Source organism: Rhinoraja longicauda, chromosome 2, assembly GCF_053455715.1.
Source record: "Rhinoraja longicauda isolate Sanriku21f chromosome 2, sRhiLon1.1, whole genome shotgun sequence".
NCBI classification, from domain to species: domain Eukaryota; kingdom Metazoa; phylum Chordata; class Chondrichthyes; order Rajiformes; family Arhynchobatidae; genus Rhinoraja; species Rhinoraja longicauda.
In genome coordinates this window covers 27,442,055-27,469,246 of record NC_135954.1, presented here as the reverse complement: position 1 = coordinate 27,469,246, position 27,192 = coordinate 27,442,055, and the positions used below count along the sequence as shown (strand labels likewise).

Here is a 27,192-nt window from a genome sequence, read left to right as displayed (position 1 = left end):
TCCTCATATAATGAATCCACATCAAAATGCAGCAAGGCTGGGACAAGATGCAGGCCTGGGCTAAAGGAGAGGTGACAGGTAACATTGGCAGCATACAATCACCAGGCAATGATGATATCTAATAATTTAAAAATCCATCTATCATCCCCCGACATTCAATGCATTACCATTACTCAATCCCCCACTACCAATATTGTGGAGGTTGTCATTGACCAGAAACCTAACTGGAGTAGCCATATATACAAGATGACTGCAAGGGCAGGTCAGAGGCTAAGAATCCTGTGACAAGCAGGATTGGGAGTCAGTGGATATTTTTAAGGCAGAGATAGATAGATTCTTGATTAGTACGAGTGTCAGGGGTTATAGGGAGAAGGTAGGAGAATGGAGTTAGAGGGGAGGGATAGATCAGCCATGATTGAATGGCAGAGTAGACTTGGTGGACTGAATGGCCTAATTCTGGTCTGATCACTTATGAGCCTCGTAACTCCCCAATGCTTGTCCATTATCTACAAGTCTCAAATCAGGAGCATGACATAAAACTCTCCACTTTCCTGGATGAATGCCAGTCCAACAACATTCGACATCATACAGGACTTAACAGTATTCTTCATCAGCACCTCACCCACAGCCATTCATTCACTGCACCACTGTGACGCAGTACCGGCAGTTTGTACCAACTACAGAATGCACTGCAGCATTTCACCAACACTCCTTGGACAGCATCTCCCAAGCCCACAATTCAACCAGCTGGAAGGACAAGGGCAACAAAAGCATGAGAACGACGCCACCTGGTAGTTGCCCTCCAGAGCACACGCCACCCTGAGATGGAAATATGTTGTTGTTTCCTTCACCATCACCACTGCATCAAAATCCTGGAACACACTCTCTAACAGCATTGTGGTTGATACCACCTTCAAGGACAGCAGCGATTCAAGAAGGCAGCTCACCATGACCTTTGTGGTGGCAATTAGGAATGGGCAATTAAATACTAGCTCAGACTGTAAAGCCCATATCCCATGAATTAAGTCTGAAGAAGGTCTCAACCCAAAATGTCACCCATTCCTTCTCTCCAGAGATGCTGCCTGTCCTGCTGAGTTGTGTCTCTCTCCCTTGAATGCATTTTTTTTAAAACCCATTGGTCATATGCGCCCACAATTCCACTTATTCAATTAACTTATGATTACTTCATCTTTTAATAGTTACGATTAACTAATTACATAGGAAGGGTTTAGTAGTGTATTTATTGTACGAGTTGCGTTGTTTAGCAAAATCATGAAATGGATAGAGAAAGGGCATCAGAGTGTGGCAGCTGATAGAGCTGCTGTCTCACAGTGCCACAGGGACCCAGGTTCAATCTGACCTCGGGTATCATCTGTGTGAAGTTTGCATGTTCCCCCTGTGATGTGTGGGTTTTCTCCAGGTTCTCTGGTTTCCTCCCATATCCCAAAGAGATGCAAGTTAATTGGCCACAGGAAATTGCCCCTAATATGGAGCAGGTGGATGAGGAAGTGGGATAACTAATGTTAACGGGTGATCGATGGTCGACATGGACTCAGTGGGCCGAAGGGCCTGTTTCAATGCTGTGTCTCTGAACTAAATGTGCCTGCAATGTGTGGCAATCACAGCAGTAACTTGAACCTAGCTTCACCTCTTTTGAATCTGGTCAACCATAGTAGAGTTCTCAACACAAGTTCTTCAACAAAAGTTTAAATGAACTCTGAATATTGGAAGGAGCACAAACGTTTGCATTAAATAGCTTTTTTGTATTAATCTAATTAGACCATTAAACCAGCCATTTTCAAGATATTAACTTCAATTGTCAAATTAGTTAACAGAAAGATGTTATATGAATGTTAATATGAAAGGAAAGCAGTGAGTTTTTAGTCCTTGGGGTTTTGAGTTCCCTCTAAACTGTCCAGTTTAATTGAATGCTCGAAACAAATAACAGTAGTGTTCACTGCAGCACATGCAAGGCTTCTCATGCTAAACCTCGAGTGGATGGAGAGAATAGATTTTATTCAGCTGGAGCAGTTAATGTCATATGTGACCTTTATTTCCTGAGGCTCCAAAGGACCATATTCTGGAGAAAAATTCAAATCAATTCTCATTTGGCAAACGAGTCAACTGATTTAATCAGCTTTTTTTTTTAAAGGAGAAAAAAGCAATGAGACCAATGAGGAATATGATTCTGTACACAGCCCTAGCTTATGTGCCATTATCGTTATGCTCGAATGGAGTCACAGAGCAATACAGCAATAAAAAACAGGCCCTTTGGCCCAACTCATCCATGCCGTCCATGTTGCCTAATTGAGCTAGTTCCACTTGCCTGGGCCTGGCCCACATCTCTCCACATCTTTTCTCTCAATGTCGCCGTCTAAGTGCCTTTTAAATGTCATAATTGTAATTTTGAACTTTTTTTTCAGTGCTGTGAGCTTAAGTGCTAATAACTGGTATTGGCCCTGTGGCTTATTTCACCTGTAAAGCAGTAATACCAATAAGGATAGACACAAAAAGCTGGATTAACTCAGCGGGTCAGACAGCATCACCAGAGAAAAGGAATAGAACAGAGATGAGGAAAAACTTTTTTAGTCAGAGAGTTGTGAATCTGTGGAATTCTCTGCCTCAGAGGGCAGTGGAGGCCAATTCTCTGAATACATTCAAGAGAGAGCTGGATAGAGCTCTTAAAGATAGCGGAGTCAGGGGGTATGGGGAGAAAGCAGGAACGGGGTACTGATTGAGAATGATCAGTCATGATCACATTGAATGGCGGTGCTGGCTCGAAGGGCCGAATGGCCTACTCCTGCACATATTGTCTATTGTCTATTGTCTAATATTTCGGGTCGAGACATATTTCGGGTCGATACCCATCAGACCTCTTCAGGTTCTTCTCCAGAGATGCTGTCTGATCCTCTGAGTTACTCCAGCTTTGTGTGTCTATCTTCGATTTAAACCAGCATTTGCAGTTCGTTCCTACACATGCCAATAAGGAACAGGAATACAGACACAAAATGCTGGAGTAACTCAGTGGGTCAGGCAGCATTTCTGGAGAAAAAGAATAGGTGACATTTCAGATCGAGACCCTTCATCAGACTGGTCTGTTGCCGGATATGTCTGATGAAGGGTCTCAAACCAAAATGTCACCTATTCCCTTTCTCCAGAGATGTTGCCCGACCCGCTGAGTTACTCCAGCATTTTGTGTCTATCTTTGGTATAAACCAGCATCTGCAGTTCCTTCTTACACAAGGAACAGGAGTAGTTCACTCAGTTCCTTGTGCCCATTCTGCCACTTAGAGTCATAGAGTCATTGGGTGATACAATGAGTAAACAGGCCCTTTGGCCCAACTTGCTCTTACCGGCCAAAATGTCCCAGCTGCACTAGTCCCACCTGCCTGTGTTTGGTCCATTTCCTTCCAAACCTGTCCTATCCATGTACCTGTCTAACTGGTTCTTAAATGTTGGGATAGTCCCAGCCTCAACTACCTCATATGGCAGCTTGTTCCATACACCCACCACCCTTTGTGTGAAAAAGTCACCCCTCAGATTCCTACTAAATCTTTTTCCCTTCACCTTGAACCTATGTCCTCTGGTCCTCGATTCCCCTACTCTGGGCAAGAGACTCTCATGATTTTGTACACCTCTATAAGATCATCCCTCATCCTCCTGCGCTCCAAGGAATAGAGACCCAGCCTACTCAACCTCTCCCTATAGCTCACACCCTCTAGTCCTGGCAACATCCTTGTAAATCTTTTCTGAAACTTTCAAGCTTGACAATATCAACATGGTGCCAAGAACTGAACACAATATTCTAAATGCGATCTCACCAATGTCTTATACAACTGCAACATGACCTCCCAACCTCTATACTCTGTACTCTGATTGATGACGGCCAATGTGCCAAAAGCCTTTTTGACCACCTTATCTACCTGCGACTCGACCTTCAAGGAAACATGCACCTACACTCCTAGATCCCTCTGCTCTATACCACTCCCCAGAGGCCTACCATTCACTGTGTAAGTCATGCCCTTGTTTGAAGTCCCAAAATGCAACACCTCACACTTCTCTGTATTAAATTCGTATGATTATGGCTAATCTGCTCATTTGTAAGTATCCCAATTCCTGTTTCCAACTTTTAAAATTCTATAATTCCCCATTACAAACTTCAGCAATAAAAGTCTAGCTTTAAGCAAATATTACTGCTCTCGTGTAGTGTGATATCACAGCACATGGCCATGTCCCACAGTGCTGTGTTTCATTAAATATAATACACAATGGATTATGGATGTTTCTGCACTGCAGAGTATCCAGTGATGCAGAAAAGCTTTTAGCTCTGTTGACAGCTTTCTGGTTTGGAAATGTTTCAACTTTTCAACGTTATGGGGAAAATGGATATCGACTTGATTCTTTCCATTTTATTCAAAGAAAGTTCATCTAAATTCACTTGCTTGGATTTCATATTCATAATTGGATGAATTATGAAACAGATACCTCATCTAAAATGCAATTATTTTTAGAGATTCCTGTTTGTATGTCTAAATTTTGAAAAGTTCCTCCCCAATGGAATTCTACCAATGGAGAGCTGGTGCAATGGATTTTATTCTCATCATTTTTGTTTGCATCTAGCACAAAAATTTCTGTTAATGATTAAATCTGAGCTTGAATCCAAGGTCAAATTGTCGGCATCGTGGAGCATAAAGGGCCTGTCCCACTTAGGCGATTTTTTAGGTGACTGCCGGCGACTGTCAAAGTTGTAGCAGATTGCCGAAATTTTCTTTTACCCGACGACAATGACCACGACAATGTCAAGTCAGGTCGAAACAAGTTACTTTTTTTGTGAAACTAGGACCTGGCTAAGAGATTACACCGTCTTCGGAAACATCGCAAAATTCCCATGCATATCAATGCTTCTCCGGCGTCCTAATTTTTGCTGAAATCACTGACAAGTATGTAATTACTTGAGAGTTTTGAAATATAACATCTTGCCCGGGTTACTTGAAAACCAAGCTTCACGGTAACAAGGCATAAACTGGATTGACTTCCAGTTTACTAATAGCAGTAATAAGAATTTTAATTTTAAACGTGGTTAAATGGATTTTTGTGTGGAGTGTGGGCATTCTTTGAAAATGTACGGGAGATGCATATCTGGTTTCTGGGTTGCATATCTAGGTTGGGAGCTTACTTTAAAAATAATCGCTGATACCATAAACATCGCAAAATTCCCACGCTTACCCGACCGTCAAACTCTCGCTTCCAATCTACCTGTCAAATGTCCTGACGGTAAATTAATTTCCTCGTTTGGTTACTATTGACTAGATATTCTACGACTTTGCTAACATTTATGTCCTTAAGGTGGTAGAGATTGAAGAAACAATTTTGTTTGCAAAATGCTCCTAAACATTTCATGCATTGACTTTAAGGGTGGCACAGTGGTGCATTTGGGAGAGATGCTGCCTCATAGCATCAGAGACCCAGGTTCGATCCTGACCTCTGGAGCTGTCTGTGTGGAGCTTATACATTCTCCCTGTGACAGCATGGGTTTCCTTCTGGTTCTCTGGTTTCCCCACATCCCAAAGACGTGCAGGTTTTTAGGTTATTTGGCCTCTGTAAATTGCCCCTAGTGTGTAAGGATTGGATAGAAAGTGGGATAACATAGATCGAGTGTGATCAGGTGATCAATGGTCGTTGTGTACTAGGCAGACTGAAGGGCCTGTTTCCATACTGTATCTCTAAACTAAACTAAACTAAACTAAACTAATGAATGGAAGAAAATGGACACCAGTTGCTAGATTTGCAATGGATTTTCCAATGACCTCGTATACAGAAATAGACAATAGACGATAGGTGCAGGAGTAGGCCATTCGGCCCTTCGAGCCAGCACCGCCATTCAATGTGATCATGGCTGATCATTCTCAATCAGTACCCCGTTCCTGCCTTCTCCCCATACCCCCTGACTCCGCTATCCTTAAGAGCTCTATCTAGCTCTCTCTTGAATGCATTCAGAGAATTCAGGGCGGCACGGTAGCGCAGCGGTAGAGTTGCTGCTTTACAGCGAATGCAGCGCCGGAGACTCAGGTTCGATCCTGACTACGGGTGCTGCACTGTAAGGAGTTTGTACGTTCTCCCCGTGACCTGCGTGGGTTTTCTCCGAGATCTTCGGTTTCCTCCCACACTCCAAAGACGTACAGGTATGTAGGTTAATTGGCTGGGTAAATGTAAAAATTGTCCCTAGTGGGTGTAGGATAGTGTTAATGTACGGGGATCGTTGGGCGGCACGGACTTGGTGGGCCGAAAAGGCCTGTTTCCGGCTGTAAATATATGATATGATATGATAATTGGCCTCCACTGCCTTCTGAGGCAGAGAATTCCACAGATTCACAACTCTCTGACTGAAAAGGTTTTTCCTCATCTCCGTTCTAAATGGCCTACCCCTTATTCTTAAACTGTGGCCCCTTGTTCTGGACTCCCCCAACATTGGGAACATGTTTCCTGCCTCTAGCGTGTCCAACACCTTAATAATCTTATACGTTTCGATAAGATCCCCTCTCATCCTTCTAAATTCCAGTGTATACAAGCCTAATCGCTCCAGTCTTTCAACAGATGACAGTCCTGCCATTCAGGGAATTAACCTAGTAAACTTTTTAATCCTTTCATCCATGTCATTAATGTATATTGTAAATAGCTGCGGTCCCAGCACCGAGCCTTGCGGTACCCCACTAGTTACTGCCTGCCATTCTGAAAGGGACCCATTTATCCCCACTCTGCTTTCTGTCTGTCAACCAATTTTCTATCCATGTCAGTACCCTACCTCCAATACCATGCGCTCTAATTTTGCCCACTAATCTCCTATGTGGAACCTTGTCGAAGGCTTTCTGAAAGTCGAGGTACACCACATCCACCAGCTCTCCCCTGTCAATTTTCCTAGTTACATCCTCAAAGAACTCCAGAAGATTAGTCAAGCATGATTTCCCCTTCGTAAATCCATGCTGACTCGGAACGATCCTGTTCCTACTATCCAAATGCTCCGCAATTTTGTCTTTTATAATTGACTCCAGCATCTTCCCCACCACTGATGTAAGACTAACTGGTCTATAATTTCCCGTTTTCTCTCTCCCTCCTTTCTTAAAAAGTGGGACAACATTAGCTACCCTCTAATCCACAAGAACTGATCGTGAATCTACAGAACATTGGAAAATGATCACCAATGCGTCCACGATTTCTAGCGCCACCTCCTTAAGTACCCTGGGATGCAGACCATCAGGCCCTGGGGATTTATCAGCCTTCAGTCCCATCAGTCTACCCAACACCATTTCCTGCCTAATGTGGATTTCCTTCAGTTCCTCCGTCACCCTCGGCTCTCTTGCCACTAGAACATCTGGGAAATTGCTTGTATCTTCCTTAGTGAAGACAGGTCCAAAGTACCGGTTCAACTCGTCTGTCATTTCCTTGTTCCCCATAATAAATTCCCCTGCTTCTGTCTTCAAGGGACCCACATTTGCCTTGACTATTTTTTTCCTCTTTACATACCTAAAAAAGCTTTCACTATCCTCCTTTATGTTATTGGCTAGTTTACCCTCGTACCTCATCTTTTCTCCCCGTATTGCCTTCTTAGTCATCTTCTCACTCAGATCCTGAGAAAGAAGATTTGGGTCTTTACATCTACTGTATCACCCATGTGCAACACAGAATTAAAATCATAGCTCAAAGTAGCCTCAGAAACCTTGGCTTAAAAATATCACTGCTTAGGTCCAAGTACCTGTCTATTAACTTTACCCCAAATGCGCACCATCATCCTTTGATCTTTCCCCTTCGAATTGCCTTCTCAGGCAGTTCATCCAGAAACCAAAATGCTCCTCAAGGAAACGTTCAGTGCATTACATGGAACTGTTTCAATTAGTTTGGATAACTGGTGAGTCAAACATATTACTATTTAATAAATCGGAAATGGAATTTACTTGATCCAGGGCAATGATTGCAATAAATGAAAAAAATAACTAATTCGCCCATTCCATTGTGTTTAAGTTGGTGCCATAATTTCCCCTGAAGTGTGCTGATTAAAAGGAATGAGAAGAAACGTATGGGGAACATTAACCACAAAGTCTATTAGGATTAAGAACATAACAGGATGTTAAATCAGAGAGATGGCACACTCAATTCCAGCAATTCCATTAAAACCTATTCTTCAGAAATAACTCTCCACAAAATCAGTGGGACTTTATGTACACTCAGTTACCTTTGTACATAGTTTACTTGAATGTGCGACTTTCTTATACTATAGAAGGTGTTTAATGGTGGTGGGGGGGGGGGGGGGGGACAAGGTGATCAAAGTGTTTTAATTTCAGATTTACCATTGAATGGGGTTCCTGTCCAAGATTTACCATAGCAATGTGGCATGTTACCGTTTAGATCCCACCAGCCAGCTGCTTATTGAAAACTAAAATAAATAGAGCAAATAACCAGTTACCAACAAGGACCTGGGTATATAACACTCCGCTAATTGACTCGTGTTCAAACGGTTTTCCAGATTGGATAAGGCATCAAGAACACAAACTTATGAAGCCTTGAAGAGATCACCTTCTCTCCCACAAAAATCTATTTCAAATCTTAGTGTTTAAGCACCAGGATTAACAGAATGGTGGGCAGGCTACATTGTTCCTGCTGAAAATGCCGTTAAACTTACATTGGTTTCATGTACATCACAGCTCCTTGAACAGAACACACTGATAGAGCTGAAGGTAGACACAAAAAGCTGGAGTAACTCAGCGGGACAGGCAGCATCTCTGGAGAGAAGGAATGGGTGACGTTTCAGGTCGAGACCCTTCTTCAGACTGGTTAGGGATAAGGGAAACAAGTGATATAGGATGATGTGGAGAGATAAAGAACAATGAATGAAAGATATGCAAAAAAGTGACGATGATAAAGGAAACAGGCTGTAGGGTGAAAATGAGAAGCTAGTGCGACTTGGGTGGAGGAGGGATAGAGAGAGAGGGAATGCCGGGGCAACCTGAAGTGAGAGGAATCAATATTCATACCACTGTGCTGTAAGCTGCCCAAGCAAAATATGAGATGCTGTTCCTCCAAGTTGCATTTAGCCTCACTCTGACAATGAGGAGACCGAGGACAGAAAGGTCTGTGTAGAAATGGGAAGGAGAATTAGCAACCAGGAGATCAGGTTGGTTCACACAGGCTGAGCGAAGGTGTTCTGCGAAACGATCACCCAGTCTGCATTTGGTCTCTCTGATGTATAAGAGTCCACATCTTGAACAATGGATACAGTAGATGAAGTTGGAGGAGGTGCAAGTGAACCGCTGCCTGACCTGAAAGGACTGTCGGGGTCCCTGGACAGAGTCGAGGGAGGAGCTATAGCGACAGGTGTTGCATCTTCTGCGATTGCAGGGGAAGGTACCTGGGGAGGGGGTGGTTTGGGTGGGAAGGGATGAGTTAACCAGGGAGTTGCGGAGGGAACGGTCTCCATAATGAAGCATATGAAAGGATGGATTTTACTCCCAACGTCTGCAAAGCTGATGTCCTGTGCAATGGAGACATCAGAGACCGCAGATGCTGGAATCTGGAGCATAAAATAACAGCCATAAGATCTCAGCAAATAAAGCAGCATCTGTGGAGGCAAAGAAATGGTCAACATATTGGGTTGAGACCCTGCATCAGGATTGGGAGAATAGAGGGAAGAAAGCCAGTGTATAGAAGTGAGAGGACGGGAAGAATCAGAGGCTGGTAGATGATAGGTGGAACCAGATGTGATGGGGAACGATGGAATCGGGTGAGAAAGGGGCTTGGAGGGTGAACCAAGGACAAAGAAATGCAGGCAGATAGGTATGTGCGTGATGGAACCAGCTTGGGGATGGTGATGAGTCTAGGTAACTTTATGATGGGGAAGGGATGAAAAAGGTGAACAAAGAGAGAGAAACACATTTTGAACTGATGGGAGTGGAGAAGAACAGGGCATTGAGTTACCTGGAGTTGGGAAATTCCAGAGTTCATATATGATTAGGCTCCAGACTACCCAAGTGGAATATCTAGTGCATTTGGCAGTGCAGAAGGCTGAGAACAGATAGATTGTCATTGTGAACAGAATGCAGTTGCTCCACAATACGTTTGTCCAGTCTACACTTGGTCTCACTGATGTAGGAGAGGCTACATGGTGAGCACCAAATGCAATGGATCAAGTCAGAGGTACTTCTGTGCAAGTGAAAAATACAGTGAGCAAATTCTTCATTGTACCTGTACCTCACCATACTTGTGCATATGGCAATAAACTTGACTTGACTTTGCCTCGTCTGAAGGGGCTGTTTTGTTCTCTGGATGGTGGCGAGGGAAAAGGTGAAGGGGCAAATGTTGCACCTCCTACGGTTGCAGGCATAAGTCCAGGGGACAGGGAGTGGTGGGGGAGGAGGGATGAGCAGACCAGAGAGTCATGGAGAGATTGATCCCTGCAGAAAGCAGAACATTTGAGGATGGGGCAGAGAGGGTTGGGTGTTGTGGGGGGGGGGGGGGAAATAGGATGATGTGGCTGGTGGTGATCTTGTTTGAGCTGGCAAAGGTGGCGAGGATGATATGCTGGACACGGAGGCTATCAACCTGGCCCCATTGAACAACATCAACCTCCAACCATGATGGTTCTCTGCAGGACACTGGAGGACATGGACCACTTTCCACATCTCAGGAGCCATCTGCCAGCAAAGACAGCTGTCAGAGATGAAATTCATCCTGGCTATTAGTGCACCAATGCAGCTTTTAGTCTCCTGAGAAACTGTGTGAAAGATTAAGGCCTCCGAGCCAGAACACATAATCCTGTTAGAGTGGCCTTGTTTACCGTGGTGACCATGAGAAATGCTGGTGGAAGTAACACAGCCAGCCTGCAGCAGATGCAGATCTGCTCAATCACTGCAGAAACGTCTACGGTTAAAGGTTCTACTTGTCCCAGCAAGTTAAAAATGTGGACCTGCAGTCACTTTAATGACTTTTGATTGGAAAATACATTGCCTTCTTCTATTGGAAGGGTTCCATCGTCATATTGGATTGAGCCAGAAATGTCATCTCCTGGTGATCGAACTCTCACACAAAGCACAAAGTTAGACAGCACTCGTTATTACTAATTACCGAATACTTGACGGCTCTGTCACAGGCTCTAATGGGAGCCCTCAGCGACTGTCACTTGAAACAAACAAAAACACACTTCGAAAAGACCATTACACCCAAGCCTACCATGAAACCAGGCACCTGCTGACATTAACATTACTTTTAGTTGCAATCTTCTGCCGCTTCCAGACTTGCTGAACTTTTATTTTTCCACACTGGCTCCATGTCAAAATGGTGGAAAGATACATCGCCAAAAGTGAAAAAGAAAAGGTTAAGAGAAAAACTAAGTTGCAATTGCTTTCCCTCTCCTTCCTTCCCTCCCCCACCCTAGTTTTCAGACTAGTTTCACTGTTCTGATTAATTTTACTGATTGTATGCCTCGTTGTCACCTTCCCCTCGGCCAACAATGACCATTCTACATTTCCTTGACCGTTGTCTGCTTTGATCTGTCATTTTCACACCTCACATTCCCTTTGTATCCTTCCATATCTCCAGTTTCCCTCTCCCTGACTCAGTCTGAAGGGTCTCAACCCAAAACATCACCCATTCCTTCTCTCCAGAGATGTTGCCTGTCCAGCTGAGTTACTTCAGTATTTTGTGTCAATATGTTAATTATAGAAGATCCTTTTTCCAGCTGTAATGTCACCTCATTATGTCACTAGGTATCAAGTCATTCTCTTTCCTCATAATATTGTAATTACTCCTTAATCTCTATTATCAAAAATATAGTTCAGAATATTGTGCTCGGTACTCGGGAAATTCGAGATAAGCACACGGTATTGAGGGTTCAGTGTTGAGGTGGATAGAAAATTGGTTGGCGGACAGGAAGCAAAGAGTAGGAATAAACGGATCCTTTTCGGAATGGCAGGCAGTGACTAGTGGGGTACCGCAAGGCTCAGTGCTGGGACCCCAGTTATTTACAGTGTATATTAATGATTTGGACGAGGGAATTGAATGCAACATCTCTAAGTTTGCGGATGACACGAAGCTGGGTGGCAGTGTTAGCTGAGAGGAGGATGCTAGGAGGCTGCAGAGTGACTTGGATAGATTAGGCGAGTGGGCAAATGCAATATAATGTGGATAAATGTGAGGTTATCCACTTTGGCGGCAAGAACAGGAAAGCAGAGTATTACCTGAATGGTGAACGATTAGGAGAAGGGGAGATGCAACGTGACCTGGGTGTCATGGTGCACCAGTCATTGAAAGCAAGCGTGCAGGTGCAGCAGGCAGTGAAGAAAGCGAATGGTATGTTGGCATTCATAGCAAGAGGATTTGAGTTTAGGAGCAGGGAGGTTCTACTGCAGTTGTACAGGGTCTTGGTGAGACCGCACCTGGAGTATTGTGTGCAGTTTTGGGCTCCTAATCTGAGGAAAGACGTTCTTGCCTTAGAGGGAGTACAGAGAAGGTTCACCAGATTGATCCCTGGGATGGCGGGACTTTCATATGAAGAAAGACTGGATAGACTAGGCTTGTACTCGCTGGAATTTAGAAGACTGAGGGAGGATCTTATAGAAACATATAAAATTCTTAAGGGGTTGGAGAGGCTAGATGCGGGAAGATTGTTCCCGATGTTGGGGGAGTCCAGAACCAGGAGTCACAGCTTAAGGATAAGGGGGAAGTCTTTTAGGACCGAGATGAGAAAACATTTCTTCACACAGAGAGTGGTGAGTCTGTGGAATTCTCTGCCACAGAAGGTAGTTGAGGCCAGTTCATTGGCTATATTTAAGAGGGAGTTAGATGTGGCCCTTGTGGCTAAAGGGATCAGGGGGTGTGGAGAGAAGGCAGGTACAGGTTACTGAGCTGGATGATCAGCCATGATCATATTGAATGGCGGTGCAGGCTCGAAGGGCCGAATGGCCTACTCCTGCACCTATTTTCTATGTTTCTATGAGATAGTTTAACCATTATTTTTGACCTTTGTTATTTTAGTTGAGGTACAATTCATTTTAATTGCACTTCAGCATTGTTTAACTCATGAGCATTGGCAGGTTAATTAAGGTGTTTCGATGAAACGACTGTTCTGTTTTTATATATTTATACCTGCCCTACCAATGGCATAACAGAAGCTCTCACCACAGTATTAGCAAGTTCCAGGAATGAAAACTTTAGGATGTCATTTCTGCCTTGAACAGGAACTTGGAGATAGTGGCATTTTAATGTGTCTGCTGCCCGTGCCCGAAGTTGTAGAGGTTCCCTGCTTGGCAAATGCTGCCAAAGAGGCATTGGCAAATAGCTGCAGTTGTACACACTGCAGCCATTGTATGTCATTTTTCAATATTATATTCCATTTGCTTTGCCTTTGTCCATTTGCACAGTGCATCTATATCCACATAAAGCCTCTCTGCGTTCTCCTCACAGTACCTGTATTTATTATGATCCATGGAACACAGTCTTCTCTCAACATATAGCTGACTAGAGTATTCCTACACTCTGTTTCTATCCTTTGACCAATCCTTAATCTGTTCCAAATGTGGCCTCCTGTATGTGGGTAAAACCAAGCGAAGACTCGGCGACCATTTTGATGAATGCTTGACAATAGACAATAGGTGCAGGAGTAGGCCATTCAGCCCTTCGAGCCAGCACCGCCATTCAATGCGATCATGGCTGATCACTCTCAATCAGTATCCCGTTCCTGCCTTCTCCCCATACCCCCTCACTCCGCTACCCTTAAGAGCTCTATCCAGCTCTCTCTTGAAAGCATCCAACGAACTGGCCTCCACTGCCTTCTGAGGCAGAGAATTCCACACCTTCACCACTCTCTAACTGAAAAAGTTATTCCTCATCTCCGTTCTAAATGGCCTACCCCTTATTCTTAAACTGTGGCCCCTTGTTCTGGACTCCCCCAACATTGGGAACATGTTTCCTGCCTCTAATGTGTCCAATCACCTAATTATCTTATATGTTTCAATAAGATCCCCCCTCATCCTTCTAAATTCCAGTGTATACAAGCCTAATTGCTCCAGCCTTTCAACATACGACAGTCCTGCCATTCCGGGAATTAACCTAGTGAACCTACGCTGCACGCCCTCAATAGCAAGAATATCCTTCCTCAAATTTGGAGACCAAAACTGCACACAGTACTCCAGGTGCGGTCTCACCAGGGCCCGGTACAACTGTAGAAGGACCTCTTTGCTCCTATACTCAACTCCTCTTGTTACGAAGGCCAACATTCCATTGGCTTTCTTCACTGCCTGCTGTACCTGCATGCTTCCTTTCAGTGACTGATGCACTAGGACACCCAGATCTCGTTGAACATCCCCTCTTCCTAACTTGACACCATTCAGATAATAATCTGCCTTTCTATTCTTACCTCCAAAGTGAATAACCTCACACGTATCTACATTAAACTGCATCTGCCATGTATCCGCCCACTCACACAACCTGTCCAAGTCACCCTGCAGCCTTATTGCATCTTCCTCACAATTCACACTACCCCCCAGCTTAGTATCATCTGCAAATTTGCTAATGGTACTTTTAATCCCTTCATCTAAGTCATTAATGTATATCGTAAATAGCTGGGGTCCCAGCACCGAACCTTGCGGTACCCCACTGGTCACTGCCTGCCATTCCGAAAGGGACCCATTTATCCCCACTCTTTGCTTTCTGTCTGTCAACCAATTTTCTATCCATGTCAGTACCCTACCCCCAATACCATGTGCTCTAATTTTGCCCACTAATCTCCTATGTGGGACCTTGTCGAAGGCTTTCTGAAATTCGAGGTACACCACATCCACTGACTCTCCCCTGTCAATTTTCCTAGTTACATCTTCAAAAAATTCCAGTAGATTTGTCAAGCATGATTTCCCCTTCGTAAATCCATGCTGACTCGGAATGATCTTGTTACTGCTATCCAAATGCTCAGCAATTTCGTCTTTTATAAATGACTCCAGCATCTTCCCCACCACTGATGTCAGACTAACTGGTCTATAATTACCCGTTTTCTCTCTCCCTCCTTTCTTAAAAAGTGGGATAACATTTGCTATCCTCCAATCCACAGGAACTGATCCTGAATCTATAGAACATTGAAAAATGATCTCCAATGCTTCCACTATTTCTAGAGCCACCTCCTTAAGTACCCTGGGATGCAGACCATCAGGCCCTGGGGATTTATCAGCCTTCAGTCCCATCAGTCTACCCAAAACCATTTCCTGCCTAATGTGGATTTCCTTCAGTTCCTCCATAACCCTAGGTTCTCCGGCCCCTAGAACATTTGGGAGATTGTGTGCATCTTCCTCAGTAAACACAGATCCAAAGTAACGGTTTAACTCGTCTGCCATTTCTTTGTTCCCCATAATAAATTCCCCTGCTTCTGTCTTCAAGGGACCCACATTTGCCTTGACTATTTTTTTCCTCTTCACGTACCTAAAAAAACTTTTGCTATCCTCCTTTATATTATTGGCTAGTTTACCCTCGTACCTCATCTTTTCTCCCCGTATTGCCTTTTTAGTTAACTTTTGTTGCTCTTTAAAAGAGTCCCAATCCTCTGTCTTCCCACTCTTCTTTGCTATGTTATACTTCCTCTCCTTAATTTTTATGCTGTCCTTGACTTCCCTTGTCAGCCACGGGTGTCTCTTACTCCCCTTAGAGTCTTTCCGCCTCTTTGGGATAAATTGATCCTGCAACCTCTGCATTATTCCCAGGAATACCTGCCATTGCTGTTCTACCGTCTTCCCTGCTAGGGCCTCCTTCCAGTCAATTTTGGCCAGCTCCTGCCTCATGCCTCTGTAATCCCCTTTGCTATACTGTAATACTGACACTTCCGATTTTCCTTTCTGCCTTTCCATTTGCAGAGTAAAACTTATCATGTTGTGATCACTGCCTCCTAATGGCTCTTTTACCTCTAGTCCCCTTATCAGATCAGGATCATTACACAACACTAAATCCAGAATTGCCTTCTCCCTGGTAGGCTCCAGTACAAGCTGTTCTAAGAATCCATCTCGAAGGCACTCTACAAACTCTCTTTCCTGGGGTCCATTTCCAACCTGTTTTTCCCAGTCTACCTGCATGTTGAAATCTCCCATAACCACCGTAGCATTACATTTGTGACACGCCAATTTTATCTCCTGATTCAACTTGCACCCTATGTCGAGGCTACTGTTTGGGGGCCTATAGATAACTCCCATTAGGGTCTTTTTACCCTTACAATTCCTCATTTCTATCCATACTGATTCAACATCTCCTGATTCTATGTCACCCCTTGCAAGGGAATGAATATCATTCTTTACCAGCAGAGCAACCCCACCCCTTTTGCCCACCTGTCTGTCTTTTCTATACGTTGTGTACCCCTGAATATTCAGTTCCCAGCCCTGGTCCTCTTGTAGCCATGTCTCAGTGATCCCTACAACATCATACTTGCCCATGACTAACTGAGCCTCAAGGTCATCCACTTTATTTTTTATACTACGCGCATTTAAGTACAACACTTTAACTTCTGTATTTACCTCCCCTCTCACATCGGTCACAATTGGCCCTGCCCTTAATCTCTTTTCCCCTCTAGAACTTCTGTTCCCGTTCTTCCGAGAGTCTTCTGCAATATCTCCTGTATTCCCTTTAACCTCATCTTCATATTCCCAATTTGTTAACCCCTCCCCCCCACTACTTAGTTTAAAGCCACAGGTGTCACACTAGCAAACCTGCCTGCCAGAATGGTTGTCCCCCTGCTGTTAAGATGTAACCCGTCCCTTTTGTACAAGTCACCCCTAGCCCAGAAGAGATCCCAGTGGTCCAGAAATCTAAATCCCTGCTCTCTGCACCAGCCCCTCAGCCATAAATTCATACCCTCTATCTCTCTGTTCCTGGCCTCACCAGCATGAGGTACGGTAGCAGTCCAGAGATAACCACCTTCGACGTCCTACTTCTCAGTCTTTTTCCTAACTCTCTAAACTCCCGCTGTAGCACCTCCTTCCTCTTCCGCCCGACGTCATTCGTGCCCACGTGCACAACGACTTCAGGTTGATCGCCTTCCCTCACTAGGATTTTCTGAAGCCGGTCCGTGATGTGCCGAACCCTGGCACCAGGGAGGCAACAGACCATCCTCAAGTCCCTCCTGCTGCCACAGAATCTTCTGTCCGTCCCTCGGACGATGGAGTCACCCACCACTACGGCTCTTCCTGACTTCGGTCTCCCCTGTCGAGTATCCTTGCCAACAGGTCCGCCACTCGGACTGGAAACGTCTTCTGCCCCGACAGTTCCCAAGAGGGTATACCTATTTGCAATAGGCACAGCCACTGGGGTCTCCTGTAGTCCACGTCCACGTCCACTCCCCCCTGAAACCACCTTCGCTCGACCTGGACCCTTTGGCGTGACAGCCTCACAATAGGTCCTGTCGAGGAAACTTTCGCATTCCCGGATGGCCCTGAGGTCATCCAACTGCCTCTCCAACTCCACCACACGTCCATTCAGGAGCTGCACCTGGACACAGTTCTTGCAGGTGTAGCTCCCAGAAGCTCCAGCGATGTCCCTATCTTCCCACATCCTGCAGGAAACACACTGCACCAACATTTCCGCCATTACCTTGTGTCTATAAACAGTTCAGGCTTAAAACAATTGTACCCTCCTCGCCGAAGACTCGCAGCCAAAGACTCGCACTTTTCTCACTGGGCTGCACCCTTTTGCAAGTCTTGCTTATATCACCAATTAAATTGCCTGATTGTCCAATTTACCAGACTTCTCACTTAAATGATCAACCAATCCATGTATTCTCTTCTAACTGACTTATTACACTGTAATTGCCACTCACTTTCAGCCAACGGTGGTCCTCTCTCCAACTTCCTGACCTTTACAGACTGATTAACAGTGCCCTATTGGCGCTCTTTTTAAACTGCCGTTCCTACCACTATTAGCAGGTACTTACTTTCAGCCAATGGTCATCCTCTCTCCAACTTCCCGACCTTTACATTGCAGAGACTTGTAGATGTAGCCCAGTCCATCACACAGACCAGATTTTGCACCATTGACTCCATCTACGCCCCACGCTGCCTCAGAAAAGCAGCCAACATAATCAAAGACTTGTCCCACCCCTGTCATTCCTACTTATCCCTGCTCCAGTCTGGCAGAAGGTACAGAAACTTTAAAGTGGCATCACCAGGGTCAGGAACAGCCTCTTCCCCTCTGTCTACTGAACGGTCCTACCATAAGTTAGAGTACTGTTCGATTCTCTCTACCCCATTGTGAACATTGGACTTTGTCCATGAAACTTATACACTACAATGCTGAGAACTATATTCTGTACTCTATATCTTTCCCTTTGATTTACATATTATGCAAAATTGACTGGATTGTATTTGAGTATGGTACATCTTTTCTGTTTGGATAGCATGCAAAACAAAGCTTTTCACTGTACCTCAGTACATGTGACATCATCTCGAAAGGCACAGACCAGTGATTTCCACCTTCTCCATCAGATCGTCGCAGAGACACCACGACACGTGCGCCTCAAGTCACGGCGCCCCTTTGCCATGCAAGCCCACGAGCTGCTCTGTACAACACCGGTTGACACTTCCAAGGCCACCTGGGTCAAGACGAGATGGAGAGACCAGTGGAAGTCAGCGGAACCATCTAGGCTACACCGCTACATCGGTGAACCCATGGACGTCCATGGCCAGGACCTGCCCCAAAAGCAGTGGATAACCCTCAACCGCTTGAGGACTGGCGTCAGACGCTATGGAGTAGCGATGAAGAGGTGGGGTCTCGTGGACAGTGCCTTCGGCGAGTGTGGGGACCCAACACAGACAGTGGAGCACATAGTCACCAGTTGCCCCAAATACCGGCCATCGAATGGTGAACGAGGTCTGATTGACCTGGACGATGACACGTTGGCCTGGCTCGCCTCAACGGAGCTGCAGGTCTAAAAGACATACGACACAAGAAGAAGAATGTACATGTGACAATAATAAAACCTGAATCTTAAAAGCTTGAAAGCTTATTCCTTGCCTTATAATTCTTGATATAAATTGTTTATCATAATCAGGCTTCTTCAACGGCAATTCATCTTCATAGTAAATGTCATTTATCAGAATATCCCATTTGTAAAACAAGCATTTAAAAATGTAGGATTATCATTTACATTAATGATCTACCACTTTAATCTCAAACTTTACAGGCAATTGCCTTGCCGTCATCTGCTCAATGGACTTTTGCAGTGTTGTCGTCTTTTTTTAATCTCATTAAATGCAGACGATCAAAATAATATAATTTGCTACATCCCATATCCCTGCTATTCAGCTGTGCTAACGCCATCTGTCAGCCTGCTCGAGAAGAGCTGCTGTGGGATGGGTACCAAATTGTGCCTTAAACCATGACTGAGTTCATTTGAGAATGATAAGGCGCCTTCAAAAACACATCAAAAAGTGTTAAAAAAAACCAGTGTTCTGTCAAGTGTTTAAGTGGAAAGCAGAAGATGATTAAATGGCAGAAGTGATACAGCCATCCAACAATAAGAGAATTAATGAGAGAAGTCAAAGAAACAAGAGGTATTTATGAGACAGATAGAGAGTCTGAACAGCTAAAATGCAAGTTTACGTAGCTAAGGTAGCAGGAGAAGCAGGCCAATGCAATATCGCAGGCTGGATAGCAGGCAACCAGGCAGCAGGATGGGTCCAGAGAACAAGAGTGAACTTGCTTATGTGAATTGGATTGGGGAAATAGCCTCATTATTCTTCAGGATCTTCAGAAAATGGGGTGCATTTTGTCCAAATATAAATCATTTTAAAATGGCCTTTTGGATCTGGTCATCATTGGTGCTTCTCTAACTGGCAATAGGGTCCTGGTTACACCAAAGAATCCCAGCTTTCATATTAATGGGAGCAATGGCATGTGATAGATTATCCACTGCAGGTCTTGTTGATGCAGGAACAGGAGCAATAATCCATTCCCAGATTGCTAACTGCATAACAACCAAGCTAAATTAAAATCCATCAAAGCGCATCACATTAAATAATTATTTTGTAATAACTGTTTGATCTAATTTTCCAGTCCTTAGTCTACATCAATATTTTTGATTCCCTATTCATATATATATTCCCTTTTATCCCACCTGCTACTCCTTACTTTCTTCATTCTCAAGTTGTTATTTTTTATCCAATTTTATTACATTTCTTTTTGATTTCTTCTTCATTAGATTTGCTTTATCTATTTAGAATAGGTATTGCTTTATTATTGCCACAAGTACAGTGGAAAACTTAATGTCCCAAAATGTCTGCAAATCATCCCTTTACCTGTACCAAACACAGTTATCTAATATTGGAAGTTTGATCACAGTGTGCCTTCCTCTCATTCATAATGCATTAAGACAGGCACCCGAGCGGAGTGCTATGTGGTATTCAGATTATAAATAATGATAGGAGGATTGCATACGAAAGGCACTGGCCCACTTTGCTGCCATTGACTGCAGGGAAGTCTGCGTCAGCAAGAACCATTCCACCTGCTAAATGGGCACCATGCAATGCAACATTGACACATTCCAGTGGAAGGGATGAATAGCCATATTCTGTAACTCCTTGTAGACTTAGACAATAGACAATAGACAATAGGTGCAGGAGGAGGCCATTCGGCCCTTCGAGCCAGCACTGCCATTCAATGTGATCATGGCTGATCATTCTCAATCAGTACCCCGTTCCTGCCTTCTCCCCATTCCCCCGGACTCCGCTATCCTTAAGTCAAGTCAAATCAAGTCAAGTCAATTTTATTTGAATAGCACATTTAAAAACAACGCACATTGACCAAAGTGTTGTACATCTGATTAGGTACTAAGGAAAAAAATGAAACATACAGTAGCACGCAAACAGTTCACAGCGCCTCCTCAATGAGCCTCAAACGCTAGGGAGTAGAAATAGGTTTTGAGCCTGGACTTAAAGGAGTCGATGGAGGGGGCAGTTCTGATGGGGAGAGGGATGCTGTTCCACAGTCTAGGAGCTGCAACCGCAAAAGCGCGGTCACCCCTGAGCTTAAGCCTAGACCGCGGGATAGTGAGTAGCCCCAAGTCGGCCGACCTGAGGGACCTGGAGTTAGAGAGGGAGGTTAGAAGATTTTTGATGTAGGGGGGGGGAATGTCCATTTAGGGCTTTATACGTGAATAGGAGGAGCTTGAAGTTGATTCTGTACCGTACAGGGAGCCAGTGGAGAGAGGCCAGAATCGGGGTGATGTGGTCCTTTTTACGGGTACCCGTCAGGAGTCTCGCTGCGGCGTTTTGGACCAGTTGCAGGCGGGACAGGGAAGATTGGCTGATCCCAGTGTATAGGGAGTTGCAGTAGTCTAGGCGGGAGGAAATGAAAGCGTGAATGATTTTTTCTGTGTCGTCGAATTGGAGGAAAGGTTTGATTTTAGCTATGGTTCGAAGTTGGAAGAAGCTGGCTTTTACCACAGCGTTGACTTGCTTATCAAATTTTAATGCAGAGTCAAATATCATGCCGAGGTTTTTGACATGCGGTTTGACTAGGCAGGATAGACTTCCAAGACTGCCTGTTATCGATTTGATGGAGTCGGGGGGGCCGAATAGGATGACCTCAGACTTGCTCTCATTTAATTGGAGGAAGTTCTGTGCCATCCAACATTTTATGTCCTCAAGGCAGTGTAAGAGGCTGTTTAAATTTGACTGGTTGTTGGGTTTCAGGGGGAGGTAAAGCTGAGTGTCATCGGCATAGCAGTGGAAAGAAATGCCATGCCTTTGAATGATTTGGCCAAGGGGGAGCATGTATAGAGAGAAGAGAATGGGGCCTAGGATGGAGCCTTGTGGAACTCCGCAGGAGAGGCTAGCTGGAGCAGAGGAATAACTGCCTATGTTGATGGCGAAACTCCTATCTTTGAGGTACGAAGCGAACCAGCTCAGGGCAGTGCCATCAATGCCAACCGCGTACCGGAGACGGTCAATAAGGATGGTGTGGTCCACTGTATCGACTGTAAGAGCTCTATCCAGCTCTCTCTTGAATGCATTCAGAGAATTGGCCTCCACTGCCTTCTGAGGCAGAGAATTCCACAGATTCACAACTCACTGACTGAAAAAGTTTTTCCTCATCTCAGTTCTTACTGCAATGCTGACCCATGTAGGTGGCACTGCAGAATAATGTACTGTCATATCACACAGTACAGCTCTCAAAAGAGAAATAAAGTGCTGGAGTTTCGGGGATTCGGGGATAGTTTCTTCCCAGCTGTTATCAGGCAACTCGACCACAACCAGAGTGAAGTGCTAAATTACTATCTTCCTCTTTGATAACCCTCGGACTATCCTTGATCGGACTTTGCTGGCTTTACCTTGCACTAAACGTTATTCCCTTCTCATGCCTCTGCACTGTAAATGGATAGATTTTAATCATTCTGCTGACTGGTTAGCACGCAACAAAGGATTTTCACTGTACTTCGGTATAGGTGACAATAAACTAAACTGAACTAAACTGAGTAACTCAGAGTAACTGTGCGCTATTTTACTCATTCATGATTCCGCTCACCTCAATAATAACCCCCACTGGTTCAGACTCAGTAAAGGAACTGAATTAGTTGAGGAGTGTTCACAAATTTTGAAATAATTTTCTTTTAATTTGCAATGTTAGTCCCAAACCACCATCCAAATTTGGCTTAAGTTGGACTTCCCACTCCTACTGTGCACAGTTCTTTAATTTTCCGATGCGTTTTAACATAATGAATTAATAACTAAATCAGAAATCGAGTTGAGTCTGTAATTAATACTGTGTTTAGGTGGTTGGATACATATTGCCCACTTTATAATATCAGTTCATTAGCATGGCTGGTCATTTGAGTCCAAAGAATTTTAAATGCAGATTATCCCAGTTTAAACAACAAATATTTTTAACATGGAAGATAGATTTAACAAAAATAGAGTCAAGAAGTTGTAAATCAAGAATAATAATTTAGATAACAGATGCATTGGGTTGAATAACCACCATCTGGGCAATTAGCAGATGGATCAATGATAATGACCTTGCGGTCATACTGCACTTTAGTTTAGTTTAGTTTATTGTCACGTGTACAGAGGTACAGTGTAAAGCTTGTGTTGCGTGCAAAGTAGTCAGTGGAAAGACAATCCATGATTACAATCAATCCACTCACAGTGTACAGATACGTGATAAGGGAATAAAGTTTGGTGCAAGATAAAGCCAGTAAAGTCCGATCAAAAATAGCCGAGGGTCACCAATGAGGTAGATAGTAGTTCAGGACTGCTCTCTAGTTGCGGTAGGATGGTTCAGTTGCCTGATAACAGCTGGGAAGAAACTGTCCCCTATCCATCATTGAGGATATATGTTTGGCAATGACTTTCCTTCTTGTGTCTGCTGCTGGTGGCTCAGCAGTCTGTCAAAGACCTAGTCTGCTTCCTTCTCTTTCTCATCTACATGCTTTGCCTTTCTGCTGCAAACCATTCACTTCTACGTGATACCCAGCCTAACTCAGCAAAACCCGCAAGGTGGGGATGATGTTTAATTTCAGCATTTAATTAGCTTTCTGTCTGAGTGGATTGGTTGTCCATTACGGATTCCACCATTTCCTGCCCAATTGCCTTGTCAAATTAAGTGTCAAGAGTGTTTAACTGTCATGTGTACTGGCAACAGAACAATGACATGCTTACTTGCTGCAGCTTAACAGGCCCATAAACACAGTAACACACAGATAAATACAGTTATTAATCAGTATTATAATAAATTAATAACTAATAATGGGTAACCATGAGAGTACATAAATTAAAGTCCGTAACACAACCAAAGGTACAGTCCATAGAAGATCATAGTTGCCGAGGTTCGTGTGGTGCATTGTTCAAGAACCTGATGGTTGCTGTTCTTGAACCTGGTGGCCACGGCTTTCAGGGTACTGCATCTTATCATATCATATCATATCATATACATACAGCCGGAAACAGGCCTTTTCGGCCCTCCAAGTCCGTGCCGCCCAGCGATCCCCGTACATTAACACTATCCTACACCCACTAGGGACAATTTTTACATTTACCCAGCCAATTAACCTACATACCTGTACGTCTTTGGAGTGTGGGAGGAAACCGAAGATCTCGGAGAAAACCCACGCAGGTCATGGGGAGAACGTACAAACTCCTTACAGTGCAGCACCCGTAGTCAGGATCGAACCTGAGTCTCCGGCGCTGCATTCGCTGTAAAGCAGCAACTCTACCGTGCCGCCCTATTGATGGTTGTAGTAAAATGAGAGCATGGACAAGATGGTGTGGGTCTTTGATGATATTGACTGACCTTTTGAGACAGTACCTCCTACAGATTCCTTTGTTGAAGAGGAGGTCAGTACCTGTAATGAACTGAGCAATGTCTACCAATCTCTGTCGTCCCCAAGTTCCTGGGCATTCGAGTTGCTGCAGCGGGCCGTGACACAACCAGTCAGTATGCTCTCCACCGTACACCCGTAGAAGTTCAATAGAGTGTTGATTAACATACCGAATCTCCACAACCTTCCAATGAAGCAGAGGCATTTATGAGCTTTCTTTGTCATTTCATCGATGTGCAGGGCCCAGAAAAGATTTTCAGAGATATGCACGACCGAGAACTTGAGCCTGTTGATTCTCTCTATCATTGTCTCTGATGACGACAGGTTTGTGGATCCACCACTTTTCCCTCTTCAAGTGAACATTCAGCTCCTTGCTCATTGTTGTTCTGGCACCATTCAGATTTTCAATCTCCCTCCTGTCCTTTGACTTGTCATTACCTACTATTTGTCAAACAACAATAGTCGGTGATTCTTAAAGATGGTGTTGGAGCAGTGTACGTCTACACAGTCATGGGTATTAACAATAAACAATAGACAATAGACAATAGGTGCAGGAGGAGGCCATTCGGCCCTTCGAGCCAGCACCGCCATTCAATGTGACCATGGCTGATCATTCTCAATCAGTACCCCGTTCCTGCCTTCTCCCCATACCCCCTGACTCCGCTATCCTTAAGAGCTCTATCTCGCTCTCTATTGAATGCATTCAGAGAATTGGCCTCCACTGCCTTCTGAGGCAGAGAATTCCAAAGATTCACAACTCTCTGACTGAAAAAGTTTTCCTCATCTCAGTTCTAAATGGCCTACCCCTTATTCTTAAACTGTGGCCCCTTGTTCTGGACTCCCCCAACATTGGGAACATGTGTCCAACCCCTTAATAATCTTATACGTTTCGATAAGATCTCCTCTCATCCTTCTAAATTCCAGTGTATACAAGCCTAGTCGCTCCAGTCTTTCAACATATGACAGTCCCGAGGGAGTGGAGCAGGGGACTGAGTACGCAGCTTTGAGGCTATGACCTAGGAGGAAGTGTTGTTGCCAATTTGTACTAATTGTGGTCTGCAGATGATGTCGAGGGTCGAGTTATATAGGTTCTTCTATTTTTGTCATTGGAGATTGTTGACTGAGTAGACATGGAATGAATGGTAATAGTAGTTTTAGTCCCCTCGCAGTGGCAGTCGCAAGGGACATGGTTAGAGCTATTTTAGTGGCGAGGCAGACACAGAAACTTGATTTCAAAAAAGATGGACTCATAGCAATGAGACAATAGAACATTCATGAACTGTAATAAATGATGCTTTATTGTCACATGTACCTCGGTACAGTGAAATTCTTTGTGTTTGTATACAATCTGTTAAAATCTTACAGCAGACTTCGCCTTGGCAGCACGTAAAGAGTCGTCAGGTTTCTGGCGGTGACAAAGTTTTAAAAGTTTTTCGTACAGTCTTATCTTCTTACGTCGGCCCTTCGCTGGGCACTTCCTAGTTCGCAATGGCTCCCCGCTGTGTCCTTCCTAGTTCTCAGCAACCCCCTGCCGGGTCCCTCTTAATTCTCAGCAGCCCCCTGCCAGGTCCCTTTTAGTCCTCAGCAACACCCGCTAGGTCCATCTTGGTGAGGCCCTTCCTCTGGGTTGCAAACTAAACTGATTAACAACGCAAAACAATGCAAAATGTCAATGTCTCTTATGAAGTCTACCTGTTAAACAGCAAATCTGTGATGACTATTAACATTTGCCCGTGGTCAGAAGCTGAAACTTTAGAGCATGTTCAACATTTATCTATGCAGTCAGGTATGATTTTAATTAAAGTAAAGCTAAAGCAATGCAATTTTCTATTTCAGTCAATTACTTTGTTTATCTTGGGAACAACCTTAAATTGAAATAACAGCTTTAAATCGTGTATGCCTTCCAATTTAAGATTGGATTTTTTTTTCCGCAGGTTTACATTGGCGTCAAGCCTCCACAGTGACTGGATGCTCATGCTCTTCTTTGTTCACACTCACCTGACCGTGACTGTCACCCTGGGCTTGCTTCTCATCCCTAAGGTATTCTCCCTATTCCTTATTTTGTCAAAGAAAAACAAACCTTTGAAATATAGTGTTCATTGTAAAGTATTTTAGTCCCATTTTATATAGTGAATAAAAGTGAAATAGTCCAGCAATAGCCGCCATTGCACTGTGACAGTAGCAGCAAAGACCAGAATATGCATGGGCGCAGTCTAGCGCAGATATCTAGAGGTATCTAGTGATGCAGCGTATTTTGTTTTACAAAGTTTCCCAGTTCAGTTTGAAGTTATCAGTAATGTAGCCAGATGTTAAGAAATTCACACTGCTGCTCTGAAAGGTACATTATTTTATAAAGCTTCCCAGTTCAGTAATGTGGTCAGAAAATAAACCTTGAAATTAATATATTCTATTGTATGGTGTGGATTTGAACTTTTGCTAATTCATTCATCTATATTTACTGCTTAGCAACTTCTCTGGTCTCACTAATTTGTGCGAATTTTGAAATGATAGTGTTTTAGTTTACAAAATATTTGTTTATATTTCCAGCTGAAGTTTACAAAATGTTTGTTTATATTTCACGTATGTGTGTTCCAACTTTTAGTTTGCATAATCTGTAAAGTTTAAAATATCAATGTGAAAACAACGATGTTTTTTAAACTTTCTGGTTTGCTGCCTTTGAACATGATCATCTGTTTAATGACATCACTTGATGACATCTTTTGATGACATCATGGTTTCTGGGTGGCAGAGATCCACATAGCTGATAATATTGGGCGTTTCAAGGACGTCAAAGGTTATCGGGAAAAGGGAGGCGAATGGGGTTGAGAAGGAAAAATAGATCAGCCAATGGCAGAGCAGACTTGATG

The 27,192-nt window shown here is 44.0% G+C and overlaps 1 protein-coding gene across 1 annotated transcript in view; it reads left to right on the top strand.

Moving 5' to 3' along the window:
* Window positions 1-27,192, top strand: part of gpr158a (G protein-coupled receptor 158a) — a 445,865-nt gene that overhangs the window by 392,752 nt on the left and 25,921 nt on the right. Inside the window, exon 9 of the mRNA XM_078416117.1 lies at window positions 26,260-26,365. Within this exon, the coding sequence (XP_078272243.1) occupies window positions 26,260-26,365 (106 nt within the window). The remainder of the gene's footprint in view (window positions 1-26,259; window positions 26,366-27,192) is intronic.